At 44.3% G+C, this 23,992-nt stretch overlaps 2 protein-coding genes, 1 long non-coding RNA gene and 2 other non-coding genes across 31 annotated transcripts in view; 4 read left to right on the top strand and 1 right to left on the bottom strand.

Moving 5' to 3' along the window:
• The first annotated feature begins 1,124 nt into the window (after positions 1-1,124).
• LOC140645001 (medium-chain specific acyl-CoA dehydrogenase, mitochondrial-like) lies at positions 1,125-14,242 on the top strand. Of its 5 annotated transcripts, none has more exons than XM_072848195.1 (13): positions 1,181-1,288; positions 1,789-2,073; positions 3,031-3,130; positions 3,963-4,060; positions 4,172-4,241; positions 6,592-6,692; positions 6,779-6,859; positions 7,654-7,784; positions 9,008-9,116; positions 10,018-10,158; positions 10,235-10,330; positions 11,030-11,278; positions 14,123-14,242. In XM_072848195.1, the coding sequence occupies exons 3-13, from the start codon at positions 3,034-3,036 to the stop codon at positions 14,192-14,194; spliced, it is 1,245 nt and encodes a 414-aa protein (XP_072704296.1). In that variant the 5' UTR covers positions 1,181-1,288; positions 1,789-2,073; positions 3,031-3,033; the 3' UTR covers positions 14,195-14,242. The 5 variants fall into 5 exon arrangements, with proteins under 5 accessions (XP_072704294.1, XP_072704295.1, XP_072704296.1 ...); XM_072848197.1 differs by having other exon boundaries at positions 3,034-3,130; XM_072848193.1 differs by lacking the exon at positions 1,789-2,073 and having other exon boundaries at positions 1,125-1,288.
• LOC140645004 (uncharacterized) lies at positions 2,770-17,172 on the bottom strand. 8 transcript variants are annotated; one of them, XR_012039887.1, is made up of 5 exons: positions 17,034-17,172; positions 16,530-16,668; positions 11,096-16,442; positions 5,712-5,778; positions 3,987-4,263 (listed from the first exon to the last, which is right to left on the bottom strand). It is a non-coding gene; the product is annotated as an uncharacterized lncRNA (long non-coding RNA). The 8 variants fall into 8 exon arrangements; XR_012039888.1 differs by lacking the exons at positions 3,987-4,263; positions 5,712-5,778 and adding an exon at positions 2,770-3,856; XR_012039886.1 differs by lacking the exons at positions 3,987-4,263; positions 5,712-5,778 and adding an exon at positions 2,770-3,895.
• LOC140645002 (olfactory receptor 14J1-like) overlaps positions 17,150-23,992 on the top strand; it is a 31,745-nt gene continuing 24,902 nt past the window's right edge. For 9 of the 16 annotated variants that reach the window (XR_012039874.1, XR_012039876.1, XR_012039877.1 and 6 more), the window contains exons 1-5: positions 17,150-17,284; positions 17,763-17,869; positions 19,639-19,691; positions 19,807-19,906; positions 22,291-22,397. The gene's annotated coding sequence lies outside the window, so the exon portion shown is untranslated. Of the gene's footprint in view, positions 17,285-17,762; positions 17,870-19,638; positions 19,692-19,806; positions 19,907-20,907; positions 20,962-22,290; positions 22,398-23,100; positions 23,275-23,464; positions 23,656-23,992 lie in introns of those variants that run through there. The other 7 variants (XM_072848205.1, XM_072848206.1, XM_072848204.1 and 4 more) reach the window with 6 other exon arrangements.
• Positions 18,318-18,402, top strand: LOC140645058 (small nucleolar RNA SNORD45). Its single transcript, XR_012039935.1, has one exon. It is a non-coding gene; the product is annotated as a small nucleolar RNA SNORD45 (small nucleolar RNA).
• Positions 22,560-22,642, top strand: LOC140645060 (small nucleolar RNA SNORD45). The gene has a single exon (XR_012039937.1). It is a non-coding gene; the product is annotated as a small nucleolar RNA SNORD45 (small nucleolar RNA).

Consider the following 23,992-nt stretch of genomic DNA (forward strand, 5'->3'; position numbering starts at 1 on the left):
GGAGCCCTGCTTTCCTGGAGATGGCTGAACACCTGCCTGCCCATGGGAAGGAGTCAATGAGTTGCTTGTTTTGCTTTGCTTGCGTGTGCAGCTTTTGCTTTCCCTATTAAACTGTCTTTATCTCAACCCACGAGTTTTCTCCCTTTTACTCTTCTGATTCTCTCCCCCATCCCACCGGGGGGGAGTGAGCAAGCGGCTGGGTGGTGCTTAGTTGCTGGCTGGGGTTAAACCACGACAGTTAAGTACAAAATCAATAGTCATAGTTGTCAGCAACGAACCAAGCAATCAAGAATCAAACCCACCAAAGCAATAACGGGGCTAAAAATATTCGGCATGCCTGACTTTGAAGTGTTACGCAAAATAAAATGCTATCCAAAATCCAGCTTTCAGAAAACAGCTTTATATTTCAGTAATTCTGTTAAAAATTTCATATCAAAAAAGGTTGTTCCTAGAGAAATCAAAGTAGCGATTTCTCTTGAAAATGTTATTTTAATAAAGCCTGAAATAACACTGCTTTAATCCACTGAATGAGTAATATTCAAAAAAGTGTTTTTCACAGCCCAGCAGGTAATTTCCAAGATCGATGCTTTTGCTTTAGCATAGAACCAGAACCGAGTTCATTCACAAGGGCATTCTACAACACTCCCCACCCTGTACACAGCACTACGGTGTCTCAAATGCAGAATGGCATTAAAGCTCAGGTTTGTACTACAAATGAATTGTAAAAGCCCAGCAAAGCCAGTCCATTTTGTTCTTTTGTGGTAGCGAGCCCAGACATTACCAGAAGGCGACCAGCTCTGGGCACTCACCGTGCAGGGAAATGAAAATTGTTTCCTGCAGAGAAGGGAAAAACCCTGACGGGCAAAACTGGGCAGAGCAGGGCCTGTGCCCCGGTCCCCGTTCCCGGTGCACCCCCGAAACGGGGTTGATGATCCCCGGGAGAGGGGAATACAGGAGAGCAGGCGGAGGGAGAGACTTTCCCGCTGTCAGGAAAGCCGTGGGTCGGAGAGCGGGCAGGCGAAAAGCTGCGGAGCCCGCAGTAAACAAAGGGCATAAACGCCCCTTCAGCCGGGGGGGGGGGTCCGGCAGCCGCCGCCGGGCCTGGCCTTTGCGGGGGAGAGAGCACCCGGGCCGGGCGGGCAGGGCGGGCCGGCCCGGGCCCCGCAGGCCTCCGCCGGCGCCGCCCCCCGCTGCCCACCCCGCCCTGACCCGCCCGGCCGGGCACTGCCGGGAGCCTCCGCGGCCGCCGGGCGCCCTCCCCAAGATGTCCGCGTTCAGAGCCAGCCGGGTGAGCGGCCGGGACGGGCCCTGGCGGCCGGGACGGACGGGGAGCGCTGGAGGGCGAAGGGCCGGAGGCCTCGGGGCGAGCCCGGCTGCCGCCCGCCGTAGTGCCGGCTTGAGGGCGGGGGGCCGTGCCGCAGCCGTCGGCGTCAGGGCCCGGGCGGGCGCTGCCGGCCCCGACCCCGGGGGTTCTCGGCCCGCCATCGGGCCGGCCGCCAGGCCTGGAGGCGGCCCCCCCGGGCGCCCTGCTTCCCCTCACGGCCCCGTTGTTGCCTTTCCCGACGCGTACCTGGCTGCGCTGCCGGTGGCATTTTTTCATACGTGGCGTATCAAAGTTGTTTTGTGAAGTACTAACCCTCCTGTTAGGAGTTAAAGATCTTCCTTCTGTAAGAAGGAGTTACCCAACCACCCGTAACCTCCCAGCTTCCCACCAGGCAGAACGAAGGGGTCACAGCTCAGGCAGTACCGTGCTCACACCGGCCCTTTTCCCGCTCTCCCCGTTTCCAGAGTCGCTCCTGGATTAGGGGAAAGGTGGAGGGCGCTGGGTCAGGGCGGCTGGCAGCCGTCCCCTCCCTCGGGCAGCAGCAATGTCCCCCGGCGGGACGCGGCCACCTGCCCAAAGCGTCGCTGTGACAGCGGCGGTCAGAGAAGGCGGCTCCGCCCGACGGCAGCCGGTCCCTCGCAGATCGAAGGCGACGCTTCGGGCACGGGCGGTTGGAGTTCAGCCCCACCACAAATGCGCCGCGGTGGCGTTTCCAAAGGTGGCGGAGCTGGCGGAACCCTCCAAGGGAGGTGCGTGAGGAGTTGGGTTTGAGCATGGCTACCGGGGGCTTGTCACTGAATCCACACAATAGGGAGGTTAACGGAGCAGGCAGGTGATCGCCCAAATCCTTACACGTTGTGAACCGTGGTCCTTTGTCACCCCTCTGTGCCACCTCCGGGTGTGACACCCCCCCCCCGTCCAATTCGTATTTCCTTTTGTTGAGGGGAGTGTCAGTTTTTTTCGGGGTAACCTTCGGTGTTGACCTTGCATACCACCCTGGGATGAAAACCATGATAGGCTTAAGTTCTCTAGCATAAATTGGACAGCTTCTTTCATGTAGGGTATCACCTTTAGCATTATTTTGAATTCAGGACTTCTTCTAGGTTAGAGACAACTTTTTGATGAATAAGCTGTATATGACTGGATCATCCTTTAAAAAAAAAAAAAAAAAAAGGGATTACAATTACCTGGCTTTTTCTCAGCCTCCTCTTCTTCTTGTCTGTTTCCAGATAAAATAAGGTATAAAACATTTGGGAGGATGGAGATCTTTGTAGATGTTTGTTGGTATTGTTTGATTGTTTTGTTTTTCTACCTAATGGTGGTAGCAGTTAGGTAAGAAAGCTTAGACAAGAAGGTAAAACGTAGGTGAAAGCAACATACCATTTTGCAACGGCTGTGGCTTGTGAAAACTCCAAACGAGTAATATATTGCCTACCAGAAAATACAATCCTGAACTATTAATACACTCAGTTAACACTTCAGTATTCAGCGCTTCTATGCCTACCAGTGGTCCTCCTGCATTTCTTCACCTTTTAGCTTTATAGATGTTTTCAGTATTCTCTGAAAAGACTTTTTTTCGCTGTGTTGATACCTATTCTTGCCGGCGTTCTTCATGCTTCGTTGTGCAGTTGTGCTGCAGTCAGGCCAGTAGCTTGATGAGACTTGAGCTGCAAAGCTCTTACACCTCATGTTCTTTTTTTCTTTAGCAGATGCTCCGAACCATTGCAGGGCGTGGATGGAGATCCCATTCTAGTAAACCTGCTCAAAACGTACATATAAGCAAACCCGGAGCTGGCTTTAGCTTTGGTAAGGATTGCAGTTTTTGAAAGTAATAAAACAGTTTAGGACAAATTGCAGAGTTAGGAAAAAAACCCCAAGCAACTGTATTGCAGTTCAGTATGAATTTACAATGAAGGTGTTTATTCTGAATAGATTTCTATTCTTTTTTTAAAAGGATTTGAAAACCAAAATTACTGTCGTCTCCAGCTCAGGAAAGCCAGGGGCGTGTCTGATATTGATGAGATTTTCTTCTTTTTTTAACTAAGGTCTGTCTTGAGCTGTTTTATTGCCAAAGCTGCCTTAGCTTTGAATAATTATCTCACACTGGCTTTTAAAACGTTAAAATAACTGTACGTAGTCTTAGTTGAACTTGGTTATAGAGAAACATTATAAAGAAATTCATCCTCATCTTGGCATATTCTATACATAAAAGCAAATTTAGTGGGTCGGCAGCTAGCTGTTTGAAACTGAGCAGCCAGAATTATCAAATAAGGAACGTTTATCTGCCTCCATCTCCTCCTTCATTTAATTAGCACAGCATGCTTCTTGTTTCTTTTGGTAATACATTTTATGTTACATGGTCCTTCCTACTCCATTTTCAGTATTTGTGGATAATTTTGTCAGAAGTAAGTGCGTGCATTGTAGGCGTTCGTTAGAGATCAGCGGAGGTTTTCTCTAGAGAGAAAGAGGAAGTTGAGCTTCTTTGGATTCTGGAGAGGCCCGGGAAGGTGGGTCCTGGCGGTTTGAATTGTCCTGGAAGGAACCAAGACGTGGTTTTTCTTTTCTCGTAGTCTGACAAGTGGCAAAATGAAAGAAAGTACAGAATTTGTGACTTTATTTTTATTTTCTTTTTTAATAGAACTTACTGATGAACAGAAAGAGTTTCAAGCTACTGCTCGTAAATTTGCTGTGGAGGAAATTATTCCTGTTGCTGCACAATATGACAAAACTGGAGAGGTAAATCTACCACGCAGTAGGGGAGAAAAAGAGATTTTTATCTTAACCTGCGTAAAAGTAAAAAAAGTTAACTGTGATGAATCAGAAAGTGATTGTCCCTGTTTATTTCAGTATCCTCTTCCGCTCATAAAACGAGCTTGGGAACTTGGTCTTATAAATTCACATATACCAGAAAGCTGTGGTAAGTAAACATTCTTTTTAAGCTGTAAAATAAAACAAAGAAGAGGCCTTAGAGGAGGTTTATATGTGTCATTCTGGATTCTGTATACAATGAACAGTTGCATACTTGAATACTCTAAATTTAATCAGTAGGGAGGTTGACACACACAAGTGTTACTAGGGGTGCATATAATCAGGCAACAAATTAGATCACGAGTTAGTAATTTATGACCAGATTTTCTACCGTGATTACAACTGCCTAATGTTCCCCTGGTGCGCTGTGTCAGCTGATGAGGCAGAGAAATTAGAAGTCATATTTTGATGTAGTCTCTGACACAGGCGGGAGCAAATTAAGAGTTTATTCCAGAAGGACAGTTTTCCGGTTTAGATGACGTGCGGTACAGCAGTGCTTTGGCAGTGCTTAGGTATATGACCACCATGGAAAAAATGTTACATTTTAGATTTTTGTTTTTGCAGTTCTGTTACCTGAAAAGGAAGTTGGGGAAATGTCCATAGCAGACCCTATTTTTTCTGAAGACTCATCAGAGGGTGTATCTTGGATCAAAAATGTAATTAACAAGCTTAAGGAACAAAGAGACAAAAGGTGCAACTGGGAGGATAACATGTATTCAGTCACAAATTCTAGGGAAACTCAAGGCTGAAATAGCTGGACTATTGCAATGTGTAACCACTTGGATATTAAATTAAAACTTGCAAGTGACAAATTGGACACCATTGCTTTACAAGGTCTCCAAGGGAGAGCTGGGAAAATACATACCAGTAAGCCTGATATACCATGTAAATTAAGAGCAAGTAAGACGAAGTACAGCTAGAGTGCACACACATAAACATGGTGTGCTAGAGAAGGGTTTTCCTAAAAGGAAGTCATGGCACAAAAAATAACTGGAGTTCTCTGAAGTAGCTAAGAAGCGTGTGAACAAAGGATGCCTGGTTGGTACAAAATGCTCAAACTTCCAAAATGAATTTGAAAAATCATCAGGTTTCATAGTGGAAAAATCAGCAGCACAGTCTTGCTGGCGCTTGTGCTATTTGGGATATCTCTAAACAATGTGGAAAAGGATGTCGATAGTGAGGTCATAGAGTTTACTGATAATACTAAGTTATTCAATACAGAAAAGATGAGGCAGGTGCGAAGAGCTGTAGGAGAAGGTCGTGAAAGTGGGTGACTGTTAAAATGGCAGATGAAATTCAAAATAGGAAAAATGATGCCCACAAGAAAGGAAAGAAGCAATCCAAACTTCCCAGATAAAATGGTCTCTTCTGAACAAGTTACCACCTCTGGGGAAAAAAAAAAAAGAGATTTAAAAAAAAAAGAGATTTTGGGGGTTATAATATATAGTTTTGTGAAGATGTCAGCATAATGCCCAGAAGTGGTCTAAACCATAAATTTAAGGTCAGAAATTAAGAAGAGAATGCAGAAAAAAGCAGAAGCCATGAATGATGCTGCTTCTCAAATCCAAATAGCACTTGCCTCTTTAATTCCATATGCTGTCTGATCCTTCCACCTCAAAAGGGTGTTGTGGAAATGGAGGAGGTTCCTAGAAAGATGGCAAAGATGATAAAAGGTACCGAACAGCTTCTGTATGAGAAATGCCTAAAACGCCAGTGTCACGGAGCGCGTGAAAAGGGATTCATAGCTCGCTGTCCCCTTCAGTACAACTAGAAGGCCTCAAATGAAGTCAGCAGACAGCAGGTTCAAACTAAATGAAAGGAGATGGTTCTACACTCAGTGTGTAGTTAATCTGGGAAAACTCATTGCCCCTGGGTGGTATTGACACTAAAATTGTACATAGGTTCAAAAAGAGACTGGGCAAATTCAGAGAAATGTCTGTCAGGGGTAAGATACCAAAGATACTTTTGGCTGAGGAAGTCACCTGAAGGCTGGGGAAAATATTTTGAGGAAGTATTGCTGTATTGTTGCTGTATTTTTATGCGCTTCCCAAAGTGCTGGCTTCTGTCAGGGTTGGTTTTCTGACGATACAGACACTTTTTTTATTCCTAAGTGCTGTGGTACCTCAGGAGCCCTTGTGGCCCTTTCTCTACTTCCTAAGAACCCTTAAGAAAATTCTCAGATGTGAAGTAGTCGAAGGATTCTAGTGGTACCTTCTTGCCATTTTGTGCAACTTGTCCCACGTCAAGCACACAGTCACCCTGGAACTGCAAAGTGTCGTTTCTAAGTCATCTGTTACTAATCTGACAACACTTTCTTTCAAAAGCTTGCATGGGAATGTCTAATCAAACACAGTGCAGAATCAAATGTACGTGGGGGAATACGTTTTTGATAAGTAATTTTTGGAAATCACTAGTATGTTCCACTTCAAACTCGTGTTAGTCAAATATTTCACCTGTAGGTGGTCTTGGCCTTGGCAGTTTTGAAGCATGCCTTATTACGGAAGAGTTAGCTTACGGGTGTACGGGGGTTCAAACTGCCATTGAGGCAAACTCCCTAGGGGTAAGTTCTGTCTTTTCTTACCTCCTTTAAACTACAGTCTGTGCCCTTTAAAAAGATGGATTAATGGTCTAAATATTTTCTTTCAGCAAATGCCAGTAATCATTGCAGGAAATGAGCAGCAGCAGAAAAAATACTTAGGAAGAATGACCGAGGAACCGATGATGTGTGTAAGTGTAACTTAGGAACGCTGTAGATTGTTCCTAAACCGTATTAATCAGGTTGGTTGGTTGGTTGAAAACAGTGATATCTACTCACAACTTAGCCTGTTTTGGTTTGTAAATACGCAGTGGCATTTACTGAAAGTCAAAGGATTTTCAGTTAGATGTATTCAATAAGCAAATAGAAGATATTACCTGGAAAACCATCCTAAGTCACTTACCGAAAAGGAATACCTTTTCATGCACTTTCAGGAGAAGGTGTAGGAGTTTAAGAAAAATGCAAGGTTTATATGAGCAGAAACTCAACTCAGATGGGCATTAAACTGCATTTATGAATCTTAAATATTATCTAAGCAGTACTCATTACACAGAAAGAAGTAAAGATTCATGTGCAATGTGTTAAAATCTGAACAACTAAGCCTCATAAAATGAAGAGCACGGTAACCATAGAATGTTACTCTGTGCTCTGATTTTCAGATTTTAAAGATCCTCGGCTTTCCTATCAGAGTTTGTGAAGCATAAGGAAGCAATGACTTAGTAAAAGTTACAGAATGGTTCTGTTTATCATTAAAGCGAAATACAATTTTAAGTACTATTACAGATTTATAAGGAAGATTAACCCTACATGTTTGGATTCTTGCTCAGACAGTTGTTGAGTTTTTTTGATGTAATATTTTGGGGTTTTCCACGCAGTTCGCTTAAGTTTTACAGATCAGTTTGCTGCACATAATTCTGCAATAATTTGTGGTTGCTTAAAACCAGAACTTTTATTCCTCAAGATTTTGCATTTTATTTTCTTTTAGGCTTACTGCGTAACAGAGCCTGGAGCAGGCTCTGATGTGGCAGGTATAAAAACAAAGGCTGAGAAGAAAGGAGAGGAATATGTTATTAATGGCCAGAAGATGTGGATCACAAATGGTGGGAAAGCAAACTGGTGTGTTGACTTTTGACTTTCTGTTACTCTGTTCTAAACTGACGTGTCGTCCTGCCCAAGCTGGATACGAGCGTTTCTTTAAAGATCTGTTACAAATCTGAACGTTCAATATGTTTCACCACACTGCACTTCAATCCGTGACCAGTTTATCAGGACAATGCCTAAAAAGGAAACTGAGCAATGACATGACAGCTCCATTCAAGAACGCCTGTCAAAGTTTGCTGCTATCAGACAAAATTCATTCCGCTTTCTCTTCAGGGAAGGGCAGCAACAGTGAGAGTTAACTTGCACAGTACTCAAGAGGCTTATGTTACAAGGGACCTTGCTTTGTGGGTGTGGTGACCGAGATCAGTTGCTTCTGATTCTACTGGAAACATCTCTCACTTTTAGTGAAGACAGAAAAATTTTAGGATTGTGGTGTTACATTTTATTTTCTTAAGGGAAGACTTTTTCCAAGTGTCAAAGAATCCAGATTTTGCTGTGGTGTCTATGGAACGTGCTTTACAAGATAGACCTTTTCATCGTGTCTCACATAAGATCATGCTCATCCCCAACACATAAATTCTTTTTAATTCAAGAGGAAAAACTTTGTATGTTTATGTATAAATGTAAGGTCATTTATGTATAAAATGTAAATATACATATGTATGAAGTTGAATTTTCTCGTTATTTATTTCCTTGTTCAAGGCATAACCATCAAGGGAATCTACCAGCTATCTTTTGATGTTATTGAACCCCATAAATGTGATTTACAACTGTTTAGTTTCTAACAGAAAAAACTTATTTACAACTTATACTTGGAAGAATAAAATTAAGATATTTGAAATCAAGAGGATAACATAACATTTTGCATGCAATACTCTATTTCCTAAGCAATAATTTTTATGTATGTGCTGTGAATAGGTTTCTTTTGTGCTATTTGTGAAGCTGGTTGTAATATTAAGACTTACAATACATGGGAAAGGTGGAGAACCTTTGCATGTTGATCTGAAGTAATTTTATTAAATCTTGACTTTTGCGGTAAGGGATGCACTGACACTTCCTCTCCCTCATTCCCTTTCAGTTTATTTTTGGAAGGGACAAGAAAAAAGGGTTGTTAACTTATTGCTAGATTTATTATATGGTACAAACACACATTAAAACATTTAACATGTTAGCTAAAGAAGTATCTGACTGTTAATTGTGAGGATAAACTGACTCCCCTCTTCTTTGTTTTACACTAGGTATTTTTTGCTAGCTCATACCAATCCAGATCCAAAAGCTCCTGCAAGCAAAGCCTTTACTGGATTCATTGTGGAAGCAAATAGCCCTGGAATCCAAATTGGAAGAAAGGTGAAGAGTGTATCTCTGATTTGACAGGCCAGGAATTACTATTTGCTTCTAAACCAATAATGCAACAAATTGCCATTAAAGAAAAAAGACTGTGAAGCAACTGAACATTTTCATGTGCTCACGTACAATGATCTTTTCATTTTTGCAGCATCCAGAAACTGTTCATAAGACATACTTAATTATAATTTGATTAATCCAGCTAAGGAATTATTTGGAATGGTCTAAAGTAAGATGACTTTGCACAGCTGCAAAAGAATCTTTGAGAACCATTTAATCGATAAGTGCCAATTAATGTGAAGTAGCATGCCTTGAAAGTGTGAGAAGCAGGGGGGGACAACTTTAACCGTAAACACACGGTGTGCTTTACTTTTAGCTCCTCCTGCTCAAGGAATAGGCCTCGGAGGCACTGGTGCTAGTTCTCTTAGGGGTGGGGGGGGGCAGAAAACAAAGAAAGTACTGTTTTTAGTAGCAGGCAGAATTGGACATTGAGCATTAGGAAAGGAATCGGAAAACTTGAAAATCTCATTTATCTATTTGTTTGTTTGTTTGTCGTACAGCTGTATTTTACTTCTGCCTGCATTTTAGGTTCTTTACTTTTTCCTCTCCCATCTCAAAGGACATAACTGAAGTAGAAAAAGACAAACGAGCGATTACAGCTACAGAATTAATTTTACATATGGAGAAAGTAAACGGCCCGGCTTTGACAAATTAAGGGCGTGCTGGTCTGTAACTGCAAAACTAGTATTTGTTGTGTATATGGTGATTTTTAGATAAAACTGAAGTGTTTCGGGGGGGCGGGGGGGGAAGCTTGCTTTATGCTCTGAGCAAACTAAAGAATGAAAACGTGTTGCACCTTGAAAGAATCCAGTTTAGTTGCCCCTCTGTAAACTTCCCTTTTCAGGAAATGAATATGGGTCAGCGCTGCTCTGATACAAGAGGTATTGTCTTTGAAGATGTGAGAGTTCCAAAAGAAAATGTATTAATAGCTGAGGGAGCTGGCTTTAAAATCGCAATGGGAGCTTTTGATAAGACCAGACCACCCGTAAGTATCAGAAATAAGTTACTTAAAAAATATAATAGGAATTCCGGATTTTCATTCTGTGCTATATTTAATTCAGGTAGCAGCTGGGGCTGTTGGGTTGGCAAAAAGAGCACTCGATGAAGCTACTAAATATGCTTTGGAGAGAAAAACCTTTGGGAAGCCAATCGTTGAAGTAAGTTGAAGATATAAAAATAAATATATCAAAAAGCTATGTTTTCACACCAGATGCACTACTAGTGAATTTTCAAGGTTGTTCTTGACGTTTTGGACGTGTGATTTATTATATCTCTGCCATTGCTTGGGTTTTCAAGTATCTAGGTCAGCACTATCGAAGTAAATCTAGCTACGCAGTAACTCCTGGGATTCTTCAATAACTTATTGATGATAATAGTAAAATCACAAAGAAAACTCCGCCCCAAACCCTGAAACTCATGTACTGTCCGGACATACTTAAGTTCTTCAATTCTAATGAACAGGGATTTTCAGGGAAGGAAAAAACCTCCCTGAGGTACGTAAAACAAGACTCACGGTATTAATGCTAATAGAATACATTGCCAACCACACTGCTTACCATGCTTAAAGAAGCATCAATAAACATCAGACTAAATACAGATCTTGTAAAAAGTCAAGCACAACTTCGCAATTCAGTACTTAATCCCTGTGACTAAGTGGATTTTAGAATTAAAAACTTAAAAGTCCAATTCAACATACAGTTATGAAAGCCCGATCCAAATTCTGTAGAACTCCTCAAGTACTATTTCCTGAGTGTGTTGAATTCACAAATGAAGAAATTAAGAAGACTGTATTCTTTCTTGGATGTCATAGAATTTTAAGCAAGCAATGTTAACCTAGTTGATCCCATCATTCATAGCACCAAGCGGTGTCTTTCATGCTTGCTGAAATGGCAATGAAAGTGGAATTGGCTAGGATGGCTTACCAAAGAGCTGCGTGGGAAGTCGATGCTGGTCGCAGGAACACCTACTATGCTTCCATTGCAAAGGCGTTCGCTGGCGATGTTGCAAACCAAGTAGCTACGGACGCAGTGCAGATTTTTGGAGGAAATGGATTTAATACTGAATATCCTGTAGAAAAACTAATGAGAGATGCTAAAATCTACCAGGTGAGTAAAAGAGAGAATGCGATCTTTACAGTAATGCATACATTGTATATAAAATAAATGAATGGCTACTTGTTTGAAATCATGATGTACATATAAAAAAAGTTTTGAGGATGAGTACAATAATCCTGCCATTTAAAGAAAGGGCATTCAAATCAGGCAAATTCTTGCATACAAAACTCTTTGCATTAGATCAACAAGTTAGCCTACGCAAGAGAAATAAATTTAGTGGTGTGGTTTTGTTTTTCTGACTTGGGAACTCTGAAATTCTTGGACTCTTCATTTGGAAGCTTTTGAACTCTTAGAAAAAAACGCTGTAGAAAACACTGATCAAAATACCAATGCTTGCTTTGGTGTTCTGTAAGTAGAGATGTATAATGCTGTTCTCTTCATCACTTCTTGTTCTGCTCTAAACCTTCTGTCTGAAACTTTGGTATCATAAACTGGGCAGATTACTTCAGCTGAGATATCACCAGCACGGAGTATCATGGATTCAGTACCTTGCGTATGTTGTATTAACAGAGGTGTGGCACAGCCTGGAGTGATTAGCTCATATTTACTCATGTTTAGCCTGTAGTCACCCATAATCCCCAGATCTTCTTCTGCAGTATGATTACCAAGAAATTATTCCATGTCATAATTCTTCAAGAATTCAGCAAGAATGATTTAATTATGGTCAGGAAAGGCAGTAATCTTTCTGACATTAATAATGACTAGATAAAACATATCAAAATAGATGACATCAAGAAATGCATGGGAACCATGATCTGCAACGTCAGTTATGACAGCTGTCACTCTAGGTAGTTGAAATTTCTCTTACAGCTGACTTTGAGATGAAAAGTATTCTCACTAGCCAAGAATTTTTCTCTATCTAAGGACAGAAGACTGCTGGTTTGGAATCTAAAGGTTCTGAGTACTAATTGCACTCCTGCGAGCGAGGAAATGACTGAGTAATTGAATTTTGTTATGATCGGGCTTTTTTCCTGTTAGGTTCCATGTGTTTCTAGAGAAAGAGGGTGGGAGGGTTAGAAGTTTCTTTGAAAGTTGAGACTGATTTTACAGGATCCCAGTTATTCAGATTTTCCATTACACTGATCCATCACAAATGCGTGGCTAAGTAGACTTTTAAAAAAAATAATTATTCAAATTAATCAGATTTCGTATTACATTTTTGGTGTTTTTCTGTTCCCCTTCATCCCCAAAAGAATACAGGAAAGGCTTTTCTCTTTACAATTATATCATCCATGTCTCTTGATTACCCTTCCCTATATTACTGCCCAATTCCAGATGGCATATGCTTTTGGCCATATGTTTCATGGACAGAAACTTGGTTTTCCACCTGTTGTTTTCTTCCACATATTTGATATTTCTCAGTATGACACAATTACCAGTAAACACAGTAGCAGAATTGCGTCATACTGTGAAATTCTTCCATGTCCGCATGTTGCTCTAGGTTTCTGTCTGGCTACAAATCTAGGCTACTATGATAGAAACTTGTAACTTAGTTTCTCAAATTCAGAAAACTTCCCTTCTTTAATTGTCAAGGATTCTTGGAACTACTCCCGTTGGCTTACAAACCAAAACCTTTCTCGCAGTTACTTAAGAAGACCATGGGTTTCAATGTCTTTACACTTGAGTTTCATGGTTGTCTCCATCAGCGAGTAATTTAGTGCAGCAGGAGCAGATTAGCAGATGGCAGGAGGAGCTGCCAAGGCCCCTGCATCTCCTGTATGCGGTTTGCGGAGGCTGGGTTCACAGCAGGCCTGTTTAGACTGAACGTCCCCACTACGTACGCTGTTGTAAGGGCCCAGCTGTAGGCTTGGACCATTATGTCTTCGTTAGGGTTTGGAGGGTATTGGGTGTATGCGGAGAGGAGGGCTTCCAGTTCGGTTTACTCCAGAGGGCAGCTAGTATTGACAAAGCAAAATCTGCTCGATGAACTGGATCGATATGGGGTAAGCAGCAGCAGTCAGAGAATTCACTCTGAAAATGAACAATTGCCTCCGAACCAAAAAACGAATGTGACCACAGGTTATAGTGTCTTTATTTTTGAAAAGCTCTGTAAGGTTTGGGAAGATTATCCCTATTTTATGACTACAGAGAAAGTGAATTTGCATGCCTTTGAGCAATTTGCCAAAGCAAGTTTTGGCAGAACTGGGAGCTGAAACACTTACACCCCTGAACTGTGTTGCCCTGGAATGATGTTGTGCTGTACCTGTGGAGTGTACGGCCTTCTTTCTGCATTAGACCCGCAGATGTGTTTTGTTGTGTATCTCTGGCTTTGCTGCCAGCAAGCCAGATAGAACAGAGGGAAGATGCAGCATGTTTCTAGAGGAAAATGCAAGAATACATGGTTAAAAACAAAAAAAGAAATAAAAAAAGAAATACTGTGTTGAAGGGAATAAATGGATGAAAGGGAACATTTGTATAGCTTTGAAAGGCTAGTCAAAAAAAAATACACCACTTTCAGCACAGGTCACCTCCTCCCCTCCACCCACTGTTTTAAAACCTACTTGGTAAAACCTGAATTATGTATTTTCTTCCCTAGCTAAGACATTTTCCCCATCCTTCTTCACCCGCTATGTCTGTTAATTTCATGAGAACCTATTGAGTTTTGATGAGAGCATCTGAGAGAACAAGACTGTCTCTCAATATCTTGTATGTGGTTTATTGCATTTAGCCCACTGTAGTTAGTCAAGTCACACTGGAATTTTTTCAGTTTTCTCTGTCCTTGTGCACATCCTAATCCACACCGGATTAGCGCTATGAAGGTTTACAAGTGTAGAAGGATCCGTGAAAATTTTTTTAAAAATGATCAGCTAACATTATTTTAATGCTTCTTTTCAGATTTATGAGGGAACTGCTCAGATTCAAAGGATGATCATAGCTCGTGAACATGTTGGCAAATACAAGGCTTAAAGAAATGTATCAAGCATGTCTGGTGCTGCTGTAGTGTTCTGTGTTCCCATGGAAGAGGATTTTAGGGCGTTTCTCAATACAATTAGAAAGGCGTGGAAAACCCCCTTTTCCTTCCAAATCTTTTTCTTGCGTACACCATTAAGCGCTACTTCTGTACTCCCCGTCCATTCCCTCACTTCATTCCTTCTGATGAACAAACTTGGTGTTTTCTAAACACTTCTGAATTCCAAAGTGATTGGTTGTCATCTTTGCCCACTCATTCTCTTTCACTCAAATCTTTGGCTTTTGGTGGGAGAAGAGGTAAACACCTTCCCTGTAAAATTTGTATGATCAAAAAAGTGAACAAAATTCAGATTTTTTGATTTTTTTCTTGTCTGTGAAGGCATTGAGCATGTAACAAGGAATTGGATTTTAGGTATTCCTGTATTGTTTATGATACAGATTTGCTCCCACTGTTTTCGCACTGGAGTTTGGGCGGATATCAAATCAATAAATCTCAGGGAAATTTTAAAAAGCAGTTCTGTTTCCTCAGGAATACCATGTTGCAGCACATGGTCTCTAGGTCACGCCTTGCTAAAATAAATATGCCAACAGTGTGTTTTTGTGGCCCCTAGAAACTTGCATCTTTTTAAAAAAGTGAAAGCAAATACATATTGACTTCTGGACCTTTCAGAAACATGCGTTCTCATCAACTACAACACAGATAGGTGTTCTTTTTCTCAATGGTGACTGGATTGCTACTTGCAGATTATCTATATTTTACACACATCCATGAGTCAGTATGAACAAAACCGAGGTTTTGTTTTCAAAAGATACAGCCTAATAGGGCTTCTTTTCTGTAACTTAACCATCTTATTGACCCGAGTCCAGCAGACCGAAATTGTCAGTCAAAGCGTTTATCTCTGTGCCTCAAAGAAACCTGTAATGTTTATGAAGAAAATACTTGTTCTCTTGTGTCTTAAGCAAGACGACTTCTTTACGGATGAATGTTGAGTACAGCTCTTGAGAAATACCGGTATGTGTTTTTATCATAGTGGGAAAAAAGAAGTATGATCATTCAGTTTGATACATGTTTTCATTTTAACTGATCCCATGTGAAAGAACCTGTAGGAAACTGCCTTATTTTCAGTTATAACAACGCTGTTCTAAACTTGGGTATTGCCCCGAAAGCTCAAATGCAGTAAGGGCCAAGAAATGAGAACCTCACAACACAACGTTTAAACACACTGTAAAATTAGATGATCAAAATGGTATTTCTGACAGGCATTGCTGCATTTTAATAAAAACTATTTTTAAGCAGAGAGCTGCAGTTGCTTTTATTCACTTTGCTCGTCATATCATTTAAATTGTATTTCAGGTAGCTTGTCCGGTGTGTGAAGTATGTTACAGCTGTACTGCAGTTCTCACTGTGCCACAGCCCGCAGCAGCGGAACAGCCTGTCCAGCTCCGCAATACCAAGGGCTGCGTTGCTGTTGTCTGCACGTGTGTCGGCCTTAAGGATTTAGATACTATCCAGTAGTAACAGAATATCAGCTTCAGAGAGCATGGCCTCTTTCACTACTACACTTCCTAAGCGAGTAAATGTTCAGTTAGGATGATTCAAGGGAAAGCATGTAACTTTTCCTTAAGAATGACTTACAGCATCACGTTTATTCCAAATCCAGGGTATTTAAACCCATTATTCCTTTCCATCAGTATATATACTTGACTATGTTTGCAGCAAGACCAGCTGAGAAGGAGGAATTTTTGTGGGATTTTTTCTTTTACATTGGGTAGACCCTTCTTTCAGCGCTGGCAGAACACACTTTCCCCAGACTTCTTGGGGAAATCGCTCAGCGCTGGTGGGGCCGCACCTGGAGTGCTGTGTCCAGTGCTGGGATCCCCACGTCCAAGGCACGGATGTACTGGCGAGAGTCCAGGGATGGGCCAGCACGAGGCTGAGAGAGCTGGGACTGCTGAAGCCTGCTGAAGGCTCAGGGGGATCTTATCAATGTGCACGAACACCTCATGGGATGGAAGTGGAGGGAGCCAGGCAATCCTCAGTAGAGCCCACCGACAGGGCAAGAGGCAAGGGGCACAAATTAAAACACATGAAATCCCACCCAAACACAAGAAAACACACTTTTCTTTACTGTGAGGGTGGCTCAAACGCTGGCACGGGTTGCCCAGATAGGTTGTGGAGGCTCCATCCTTGGAGACAGTCAAACCCCAACCGGACGTGGTCCTGGGACGCAGGCTCTGGGTGGCCCTGCATGAGCAGCGGGGGTGGACTAGGTGACCTCCAGAGGTCCCTTCCCGCCTGAACCCTTCTGTGAATTCATTTGCAGCTACTCACCGAAACACCCTTGCTTCACTACGGTCCCTGTCAGCCGCCCTCTGAAGGTAGTGCTGGACGGTGCAAATCCTGTCACCACGTACGACGTTGACATTGCTTAAGGACGTGCTTCATGGCTGTAAACCGCCACCTTGCTTACCTGCGGGAAGATCAATACTGTGGCATGCCAGACAAGCATTTGCTGTATTGAAAACAACACCCAACACCCTCCCCCCATCAAAACCGCTCAAAAACCCCAACGCCCCCCCATAACGCCACAACGCCCCCAAAATACCCACCCACCCCGAAAAAACAACCCCCCAAAAGAGACCTTATTTTCAGTTGCTCTATGCCAGCCAGCACTATACACAGTTTTTCACTTATAGTCTCAAAATGCTGTTCCCGCCCGGCACGGATCACGTCTGCCAGAGTCCAACGTTGGTAATTAACAGCGCAAGCAAAGCAATCAGTTTTCATTAGGAAGGCGAGGGGGTTGTTTCTGAAGGGAAGCGCAGTCGCCCTCACCTGCTCTGGGGCTGCGCTCCAGGACCGGCTTCGCCGCGGGGCCGGTGTGGAGACCCCCGCTTCCGGGCGGGGTCCTTCCGTGCCGCAGGGCGTCGCTCCTGACCGCCGGGTCCTGCCCGGCCGCGGCGCCGCCTCAGTGCGCCAGCGCGGCCCCGGCGAACGGCGCGGGCAGCGATAGCGGGGTCCTGCCGGGAGCTGCCTTTGCCCCGCCCCGCGGCCTGCCGCTCTTTCCGGCGCGGGCGGCGGCGGAGGTGGGTGCTGCGCACCGCGCGGCGGGAAGGGGCTCGGCTCGGCTCGGCTCGGCTCGGCTCGGCTCGGCTCGGCTCGGCAGAACTGGGGCGGCGCGGGGGCTTCGGCCCCGGTCGCTCCAGATCCGGCGGTGCGGTGGGACCCGGCAGTGAGACTGAACCGGGCCGGGCCGGGCGTGCCGGCGGAGGGCGGGGGGACGCGGGGAGGCGCCCGTGAGGGGAGGCCGGACCCCTCGGCGGGTGAGCGACGAGCTGGTGGTTCGCCTCAGCCTCGTCGGGAGGTTTCCTTCGCGCCCTTTCCGTGGGGAGGGTTCGGCCAGGCTGGGAAGTGCGGCAGGAAATGTGCCCGTGGTCAGGGTGGGCGGAGAAAGGTCTGTGTCCAAAGAGGCGCTTACTGCTGATGAGTTGCCCGAATTGCCCCCGGGCACGGAAACCCAGCGAGCTGACACCGCAACTGATGTTTTGTTGGTGCTTTTTAAAGGTGACACCGCGACGGGACGCGAGAAGAAAAGCTGATGCCCGAGCAGGTTACTTTTGGAGAAACACGTGGCCCGTATAGCTTCGTGTGGGACGAGGAGAGGTGGCTCGGTAAGTATTGACTTAGTTCAGCCCAGCTGTGCTTTTAGTGAGTGTAATAACTCTCCCTCCCTCGGTGAGAGTTAGGGGTTGGTTTTTTCTGAGGATTATGACGGTCAGTTCAGCGTTCCTTTCTTTGGTGTGTAGTGTTGTGCTGAGAAAAAGGACTTGGTCTCGATCCTATTTGTTCACCATAGCGCGCTCCATTGTAGATTCAGTTTCTCACCATCTGTCCTGTATTTATTTTCCTTCTTGTGCAAACCGTGGTGAAAAGCAGTACCCAAAAGGCTCCAGTGCTTCCGACCAGTGGCTGGATTGCTTGTGTAATGTCTCTCTAGTCCCATCTCAAGGAAGAAATCTCTTAATGGTGTTACAAACAAATACGGTAGCATCCTGTTTGAGGAAGAAAGTGTGTTGCATTTGGAAGCCTTGGGTAGGACAGGAGGAGGTAGCTTTCTTGGGTCAGTGATGAGTGTTGGCATGTATTATCTGATCTAGAGTTGATGTCTATCACCCCTTTAGCTCTAGAATTACTCTGAGACCCAGGAAACGCCAGTGTCTTTTGGCTGCGACCTTGGAGCTTTTCCAAACTGGAATCAAGTTACTGTTCCCAGCTCTGACCCAGTGTAAGGAGGAGGGGGCACAGTTTGAGTTTTCTCCCGTTCAGGTGGCAGGTATAGTTCTTGGCTTAATACTGGCTGTTACTAGGAGATGCTTTGACGTTAACTGAATGCCGCTGGAGTTACCCAAAGCTGAGCAGTGTTAGCAAATGGTGATGTGGAGATGCGGTGGTAGACTTCACCAGCCTGTCTTAAGGAGCGTGCATGTTCTTGATTCGCAGACACTGTTTAGTCCCACGTACGCATCCCTGATGTTGGAAGGGTCATGTCACATCTTCCTTGGATTGCAGTGAGCAGTCAGGTGTTCTGATTTGCTTTTTAAGGAACAAAAGCAATGATGATATCTTTGCATTTGGGGTTTCTTATATTATTTCTGAAAGGTGATAAAAGCTCAACTGAAGGAGTGTGGTACCAGATGTAGCAGAGGAGAGCGCGTGTTCTCTTTCTTCCTGCGGTCTGTGGATTTTGTAAGAAGAAAGGACTGGCATCAGTTGGACCTCAGAGTTACTTTGTTTCATAACTTGTGGCCAGGTCCAACCTAAAATGTTGACTTGGGTTATGAATTGCTCCAAGTGTCTGTTGGTGTGGGCATGCCCAGCAGTCGCTCATCTGCAGGGGTGGCTTAGCTTCTAGGTGTAAGTATGCAAAAGAAAATCTGCAGCTCTGGTCAGTCTTGCTGTAAAACCAGGAATAGTTTCTGCTTCTGCCCAGATACCTGAGGGAGCCAGGAACATCTCGGGCAGGCCAGGAGTTGTGCCCCAGTATTTCTGAGAGTCCGCAGTTCTGCAGTTATCCAGTAGGGCACTACAGAGAAAGTTTAAGATCACATAGCTCTTTGCAAGTTACACTATTTGAGTTTATTTGGATATATATGTGGATATATACACCAGCTGCAAAGGAGTTGTTTTCTTTGATGCACAGTAGCCACAGAGATCACTGGAGTTGTAATGTGCACTTGTTGATTATTGAGGAGATTATCTGTGGGATGGAAAAGGAAAGAGTACAGGGGCACTGTTTAGTTAGGTTAGTTTTTGTTCAATAGAAACCCGGGGTTTTTAGCATTTTGTTCCATATTTTCAATGGTGATTTGAATGTATTTTTGTTGTTGTTAAAAGAAAATAAATATATATTGATTTCATTCCCTCCCCTCCTGCCTTCTAGGGGAAATAGCTACAAGGTTCTCCCTCTGCGCTGCAGCACTCCTGGCACTTCTGGTAAGACCTATATCGTCGCTTGCACAAGTGCAGACCCTTCTCACTAGCACTGCTGAAGCTTCTGCAGCAGTGAGCTTGGCTAGGGTGGTGCATTAGTTGCTGTTCTGCCTTGCAGGGAAAACTGGATGCTCTTGATGTGGGGAATGCAGTCGGATTTGTCTTTTTCCTTTACGAGCTCGGATGGTGGATTTGGTTCTGAATCGCATGCAGGACGGGTGAGTTTTTCTTTATGGGGAGACGTTTTAAATTAGCCAGCATCCCATACTGCCTATAAAGGTTTCTTTCTGAGATCTGTGTCACCCGACCCTACCCAATGCTATGGGGACAGCCAGGCTCTGGATGTTAAGGCGCCTTGGTAGAATGAGAACTGGTTGCAGGGTTGTAGTTATATTTGGAGCTTTATTGTTCTAGAAAGACTTTAGCGGTCAGCGTAGCTTATTGCCAGACAGAATTTTCTAGCAATGAGCACAGTTTTTCTATTACCTAGATTTTAATTTCCTTAAGACTTTTCAGTCACCTGGACCCTCTGCAGATCTGGTCAAATGGTTAAGAATTAGCGCACGATACAAGCATTGTAATGTAGGCTCTGACTTTAAAAAGTCCATGTGTCGCTCGCTTAGTCCTCGGCAGAGGAAGAACAGCGGAGGTGGTGTCACAGGGTTTAGCTGATGGTGAGGGTGTTCCCCCTTCCCGCTCCGTCATGGTGCAGGCATCCCCTGTATCGCAGCGGGGTGTACTGGTCACAGATCCATCAGTGATGCCTGTTGATGTACCTTCCTTGTCTGCCAAATGCCTGTCCCTTAGTTAAAGTAAATGAAGAAATAGGTAGACAGATCTGAGAAGCTGGGTTGAGACTCATTATCATTTGGGGAGAAAAAAAAAAACCCAACTGAAACAGGTATGAAGTAATGCACATTAGGAAGCCTTCCTTCTTCCCACCCTAGCAAGGTCTGGAAAGTCCCTGTTATTTGGGAAGCTGGCAACCCACTTCTCTGACCGAGGTGAAGAGGAGGCACTGCTGGACTTAAAGCATTTCCCCATCTCTAGAGTTTTTTGACTTGCTTTTTAGAAGTCATGACAGAGCCAATCAGATGGCCAATTTTCATGCCCGCAGAAAGTCGTCCCCATAGCAAGTCAATTTAAAAGTATAGATCTCTACCTTGGTTTTCCTTCCAGATAGTCTGTTTAGAGCTCTCCATCTAACTTTCATTCCTAGAGGCGTGCTTGATCTTGTGTCCCTTTTTGAAGTTTGTACGCACCTGCCTTACAGGTTAGTAGTGCAATTGGTTATCCCCCTGGCTGCAGGTACATCTCAGTCCTTCATTAGAATTTTGTCAGCGTAGGTGGAGTCCTTTGTGTCAGATTGACAACCAGGGATTCGCGGGGCAGTGCGTGCTCAGCGTGCGTGCTCGATGTTACATTGAACATTGACTATTTTGCTCCAGTAATAGGGTTTGGGGAGGTCTGGTAACAACAACCAACCAACCAAAAGAAAACAGTTGAAGTTCAGAAGGAGACTGAAATGTAGAGATTAAGCTGAGAAAATATAATGAGACTTTTCTGTTATCACAAGTACAAAGCAGTGGCTTAGCAACGTGGTAAGATAAGTGAATATTACAAATCTCTGATGTGACTCAAATGCCTATTTTGGAAATGGCATTGATGTAATTCTCCTGTTGTATCTTCATATGATCAATGAAGGAGCGAGTTAGGTTATTTCATTGTACCTTTGTCCTCACACCCACCAAAACACTACTGTCATTTGGCTGCTTATGATCAAGAATTGTGTTGTGTGTGAAACCAGTATTTGTGTCCAATTACAGACTTTACTCTTTAGTGGCCTTTGTACCCGTTTGCCTGAAAAGGGTACCTAAGCACAGCAGTCGTAGGTCACAAGGCATTGTATGTATGCAGTGTAATCCTTCCAAACTAATTTGATCTCGGACCATGAAATAAAATTAAATAATTATTGAAGGTATTACACATCCCCTCATTTTTAAAAATAAAAATAAAAAATATTGCGGAGTTCCATACATGGGGTTGGACGAGATGATCTCAAGAAGTCCCTTCCAACCTAAATGATTCTGTGAGTCTGTTCACTGAACAACTTGTAGGACTGTGTTTCAGCTTGCAAATACAGTAGGAGCATCCTTCAAATAGTGGTGTCAGAATAGAGAGCATAAGGGTTTTGAGAGAATTTGAAATAGTTATTAATGAAGGCATTGGAGCGTCACGCCGCGGGGCAGGGCAGGAGGCAGTGTCCGGCAGGACCCCACTGTAAGTGGCCCTGGGTGGCTGCCTGACCCCGGGGAGGCCTCGGGGCCTGAATTGGGCCCCCTCAGCGGGGTCTAGGTCTTCTGCTGGTCGGGGCGGTCAGTGGCGAGCTGGTGGTTCACCTGGGCCTCGTTGGGAGGTTTCCCCATAGAGGGTTTTGCCAGGCTGGGAAGTGCAGCAGGAAATGTGCCCATGGTCAGGGTGGGCGGAGAAAGGTCTGTGTCCAAAGAGGCGCTTACTGCTGATGAGTTGCCCGAATTGCCCCCGGGCACGGAAACCCAGCGAGCTGACACCACAACTGATGTTTTGTTGGTGCTTTTTAAAGGTGACACCGCGACGGGACGCGATAAGAAAAGCTGATGCCCGAGCAGGTTACTTTTGGAGAAACACGTGGCCCGTATAGCTTTGTGTGGGACGAGGAGAGGTGGCTCGGTAAGTATTGACTTAGTTCAGCCCAGCTGTGCTTTTAGTGAGCGTAATAACTCTCCCTCCGTCGGTGAGAGTTAGGGGTTGGGTGCGTGCTCCCCAGCTGCTCCTCTCTTGCCCTGCGGTCCCCCGTGACGTACCAAGGGAGCTGCTTTGTTAGTTCCCCTGGGTCTGTGATGGGTGTTGGCATGTATTATCTGTGCACAAATCTGAAGCTGATCAGTTTAGCTCTAGAATGACTCTGAGACCTGGGAAGCGAACTTCTTGTTGTTCCTCTACCTGCAAGGAGACTGTAGCTGTATTTCCATATGGCTCTCTTGATGGGAGAACGTACCGAGTCTGGCCACAGCACTGCTCTGTGCTTGCTCGGGTTGATAAACACTGCAAGTAGTGCTGGTTTTACAGTTGTGGGTCAGCAGACGTAGCCCATGACAACTGGATTCTGGTTGCGGGAGGTGGAAAATGTCAATAGCTGCTTATGTCTGGATGGGGACAAAAAGTTGCAGTTATTGTTTAGTGTCCCCAAAGGAAGTGGAGGCACTATTGCTTATGACTGTTGTACCTGTGCTGATGTCCTGGTTTCAGCTGAGATTGAGTTAATTTTCTTTAGAGTGGCTGGTATGGGGCTATGTTTTGGATTTGTGCTGAAAACAGTGTTGATAATACAGAGATGTTTTAGTTGTTGCTGCACTAGCCAAGGACTTTTCAGCTTCCCATGCTCTGCCAGGTGCACAAGAAGCTGGGAGGGGACACAGCCAGGATAGTTGATCCAAACTGACCAAAGGGCTATTCCATACCACATGACATCATGCTCAGTATATAAAGCTGGGGAAGAAGAAGGAAGGGGGGACATTTGGAGTGATGGCGTTTGTCTTCCCAAGTAACCATTACGCGTGATGGAGCCCTGCTTTCCTGGAGATGGCTGAACACCTGCCTGCCCATGGGAAGTAGTGAAGGAATTCCTTGCTTTGCTTTGCTTGCGTGCGCGGCTTTTGCTTTCCCTATTAAACTGTCTTTATCTCAACCCTCGAGTTTTACTTTTGCTCTTCTGATTCTCTCCCCCATCCCACCAGGGGGGAGTGAGCGAGCGGATGCGTGGTGCTTAGTTGCTGGCTGGGGCTAAACCACGACAGCTGAAAACATGCAGTACTGCATCAAGAAAATAATGCTTATGGGGAGCGTAGGTGGAGAAGAGAGAGAGAGATGCATATGAGAATTCCCTTCCTAGTGCCATTTCAGCTTGTGGCAGCTTTGGCACTTGACAGTAAGTTTCATGAAATGTTAGTTGTAAAATAACAGAATGATAGTCTTAAGTGTTAGTCTTCAAAATAACAGACATGTTATTTTTGAGAGTCGTTGGGGTGGTGTGGTGTTAGTTTGGATGCCAAGATAATACCTGCTGATCTGAAGTGAGTAGGTGCCTCACTGCTTGCATGTGTTTCACTTGACATTGAGCTTGATACTCCTGGACTAGAAAATAGAGGGGGGCAAGGAAATGTAGTAGTGTAGGTATATACACCCACGTGTGCCTGTACATATGTATGCATACATACATGTATGGCACGTGTGCCTAATGCACGTAACACGTATGAGTGGTTAGT

Source organism: Ciconia boyciana, chromosome 30, assembly GCF_034638445.1.
Source record: "Ciconia boyciana chromosome 30, ASM3463844v1, whole genome shotgun sequence".
NCBI classification, from domain to species: Eukaryota; Metazoa; Chordata; class Aves; order Ciconiiformes; family Ciconiidae; genus Ciconia; species Ciconia boyciana.

Coding starts and splice junctions, on each gene's coding strand:
- LOC140645001 (XM_072848193.1), top strand. CDS start 1,265: ATGTCCGCGTTCAGAGCCAGCCGG. Junction 4,242..6,591: donor ACATATACCAGAAAGCTGTG/GTAAGTAAACAT, acceptor TTTCACCTGTAG/GTGGTCTTGGCCTTGGCAGT. Junction 6,860..7,653: donor CCGAGGAACCGATGATGTGT/GTAAGTGTAACT, acceptor ATTTTCTTTTAG/GCTTACTGCGTAACAGAGCC.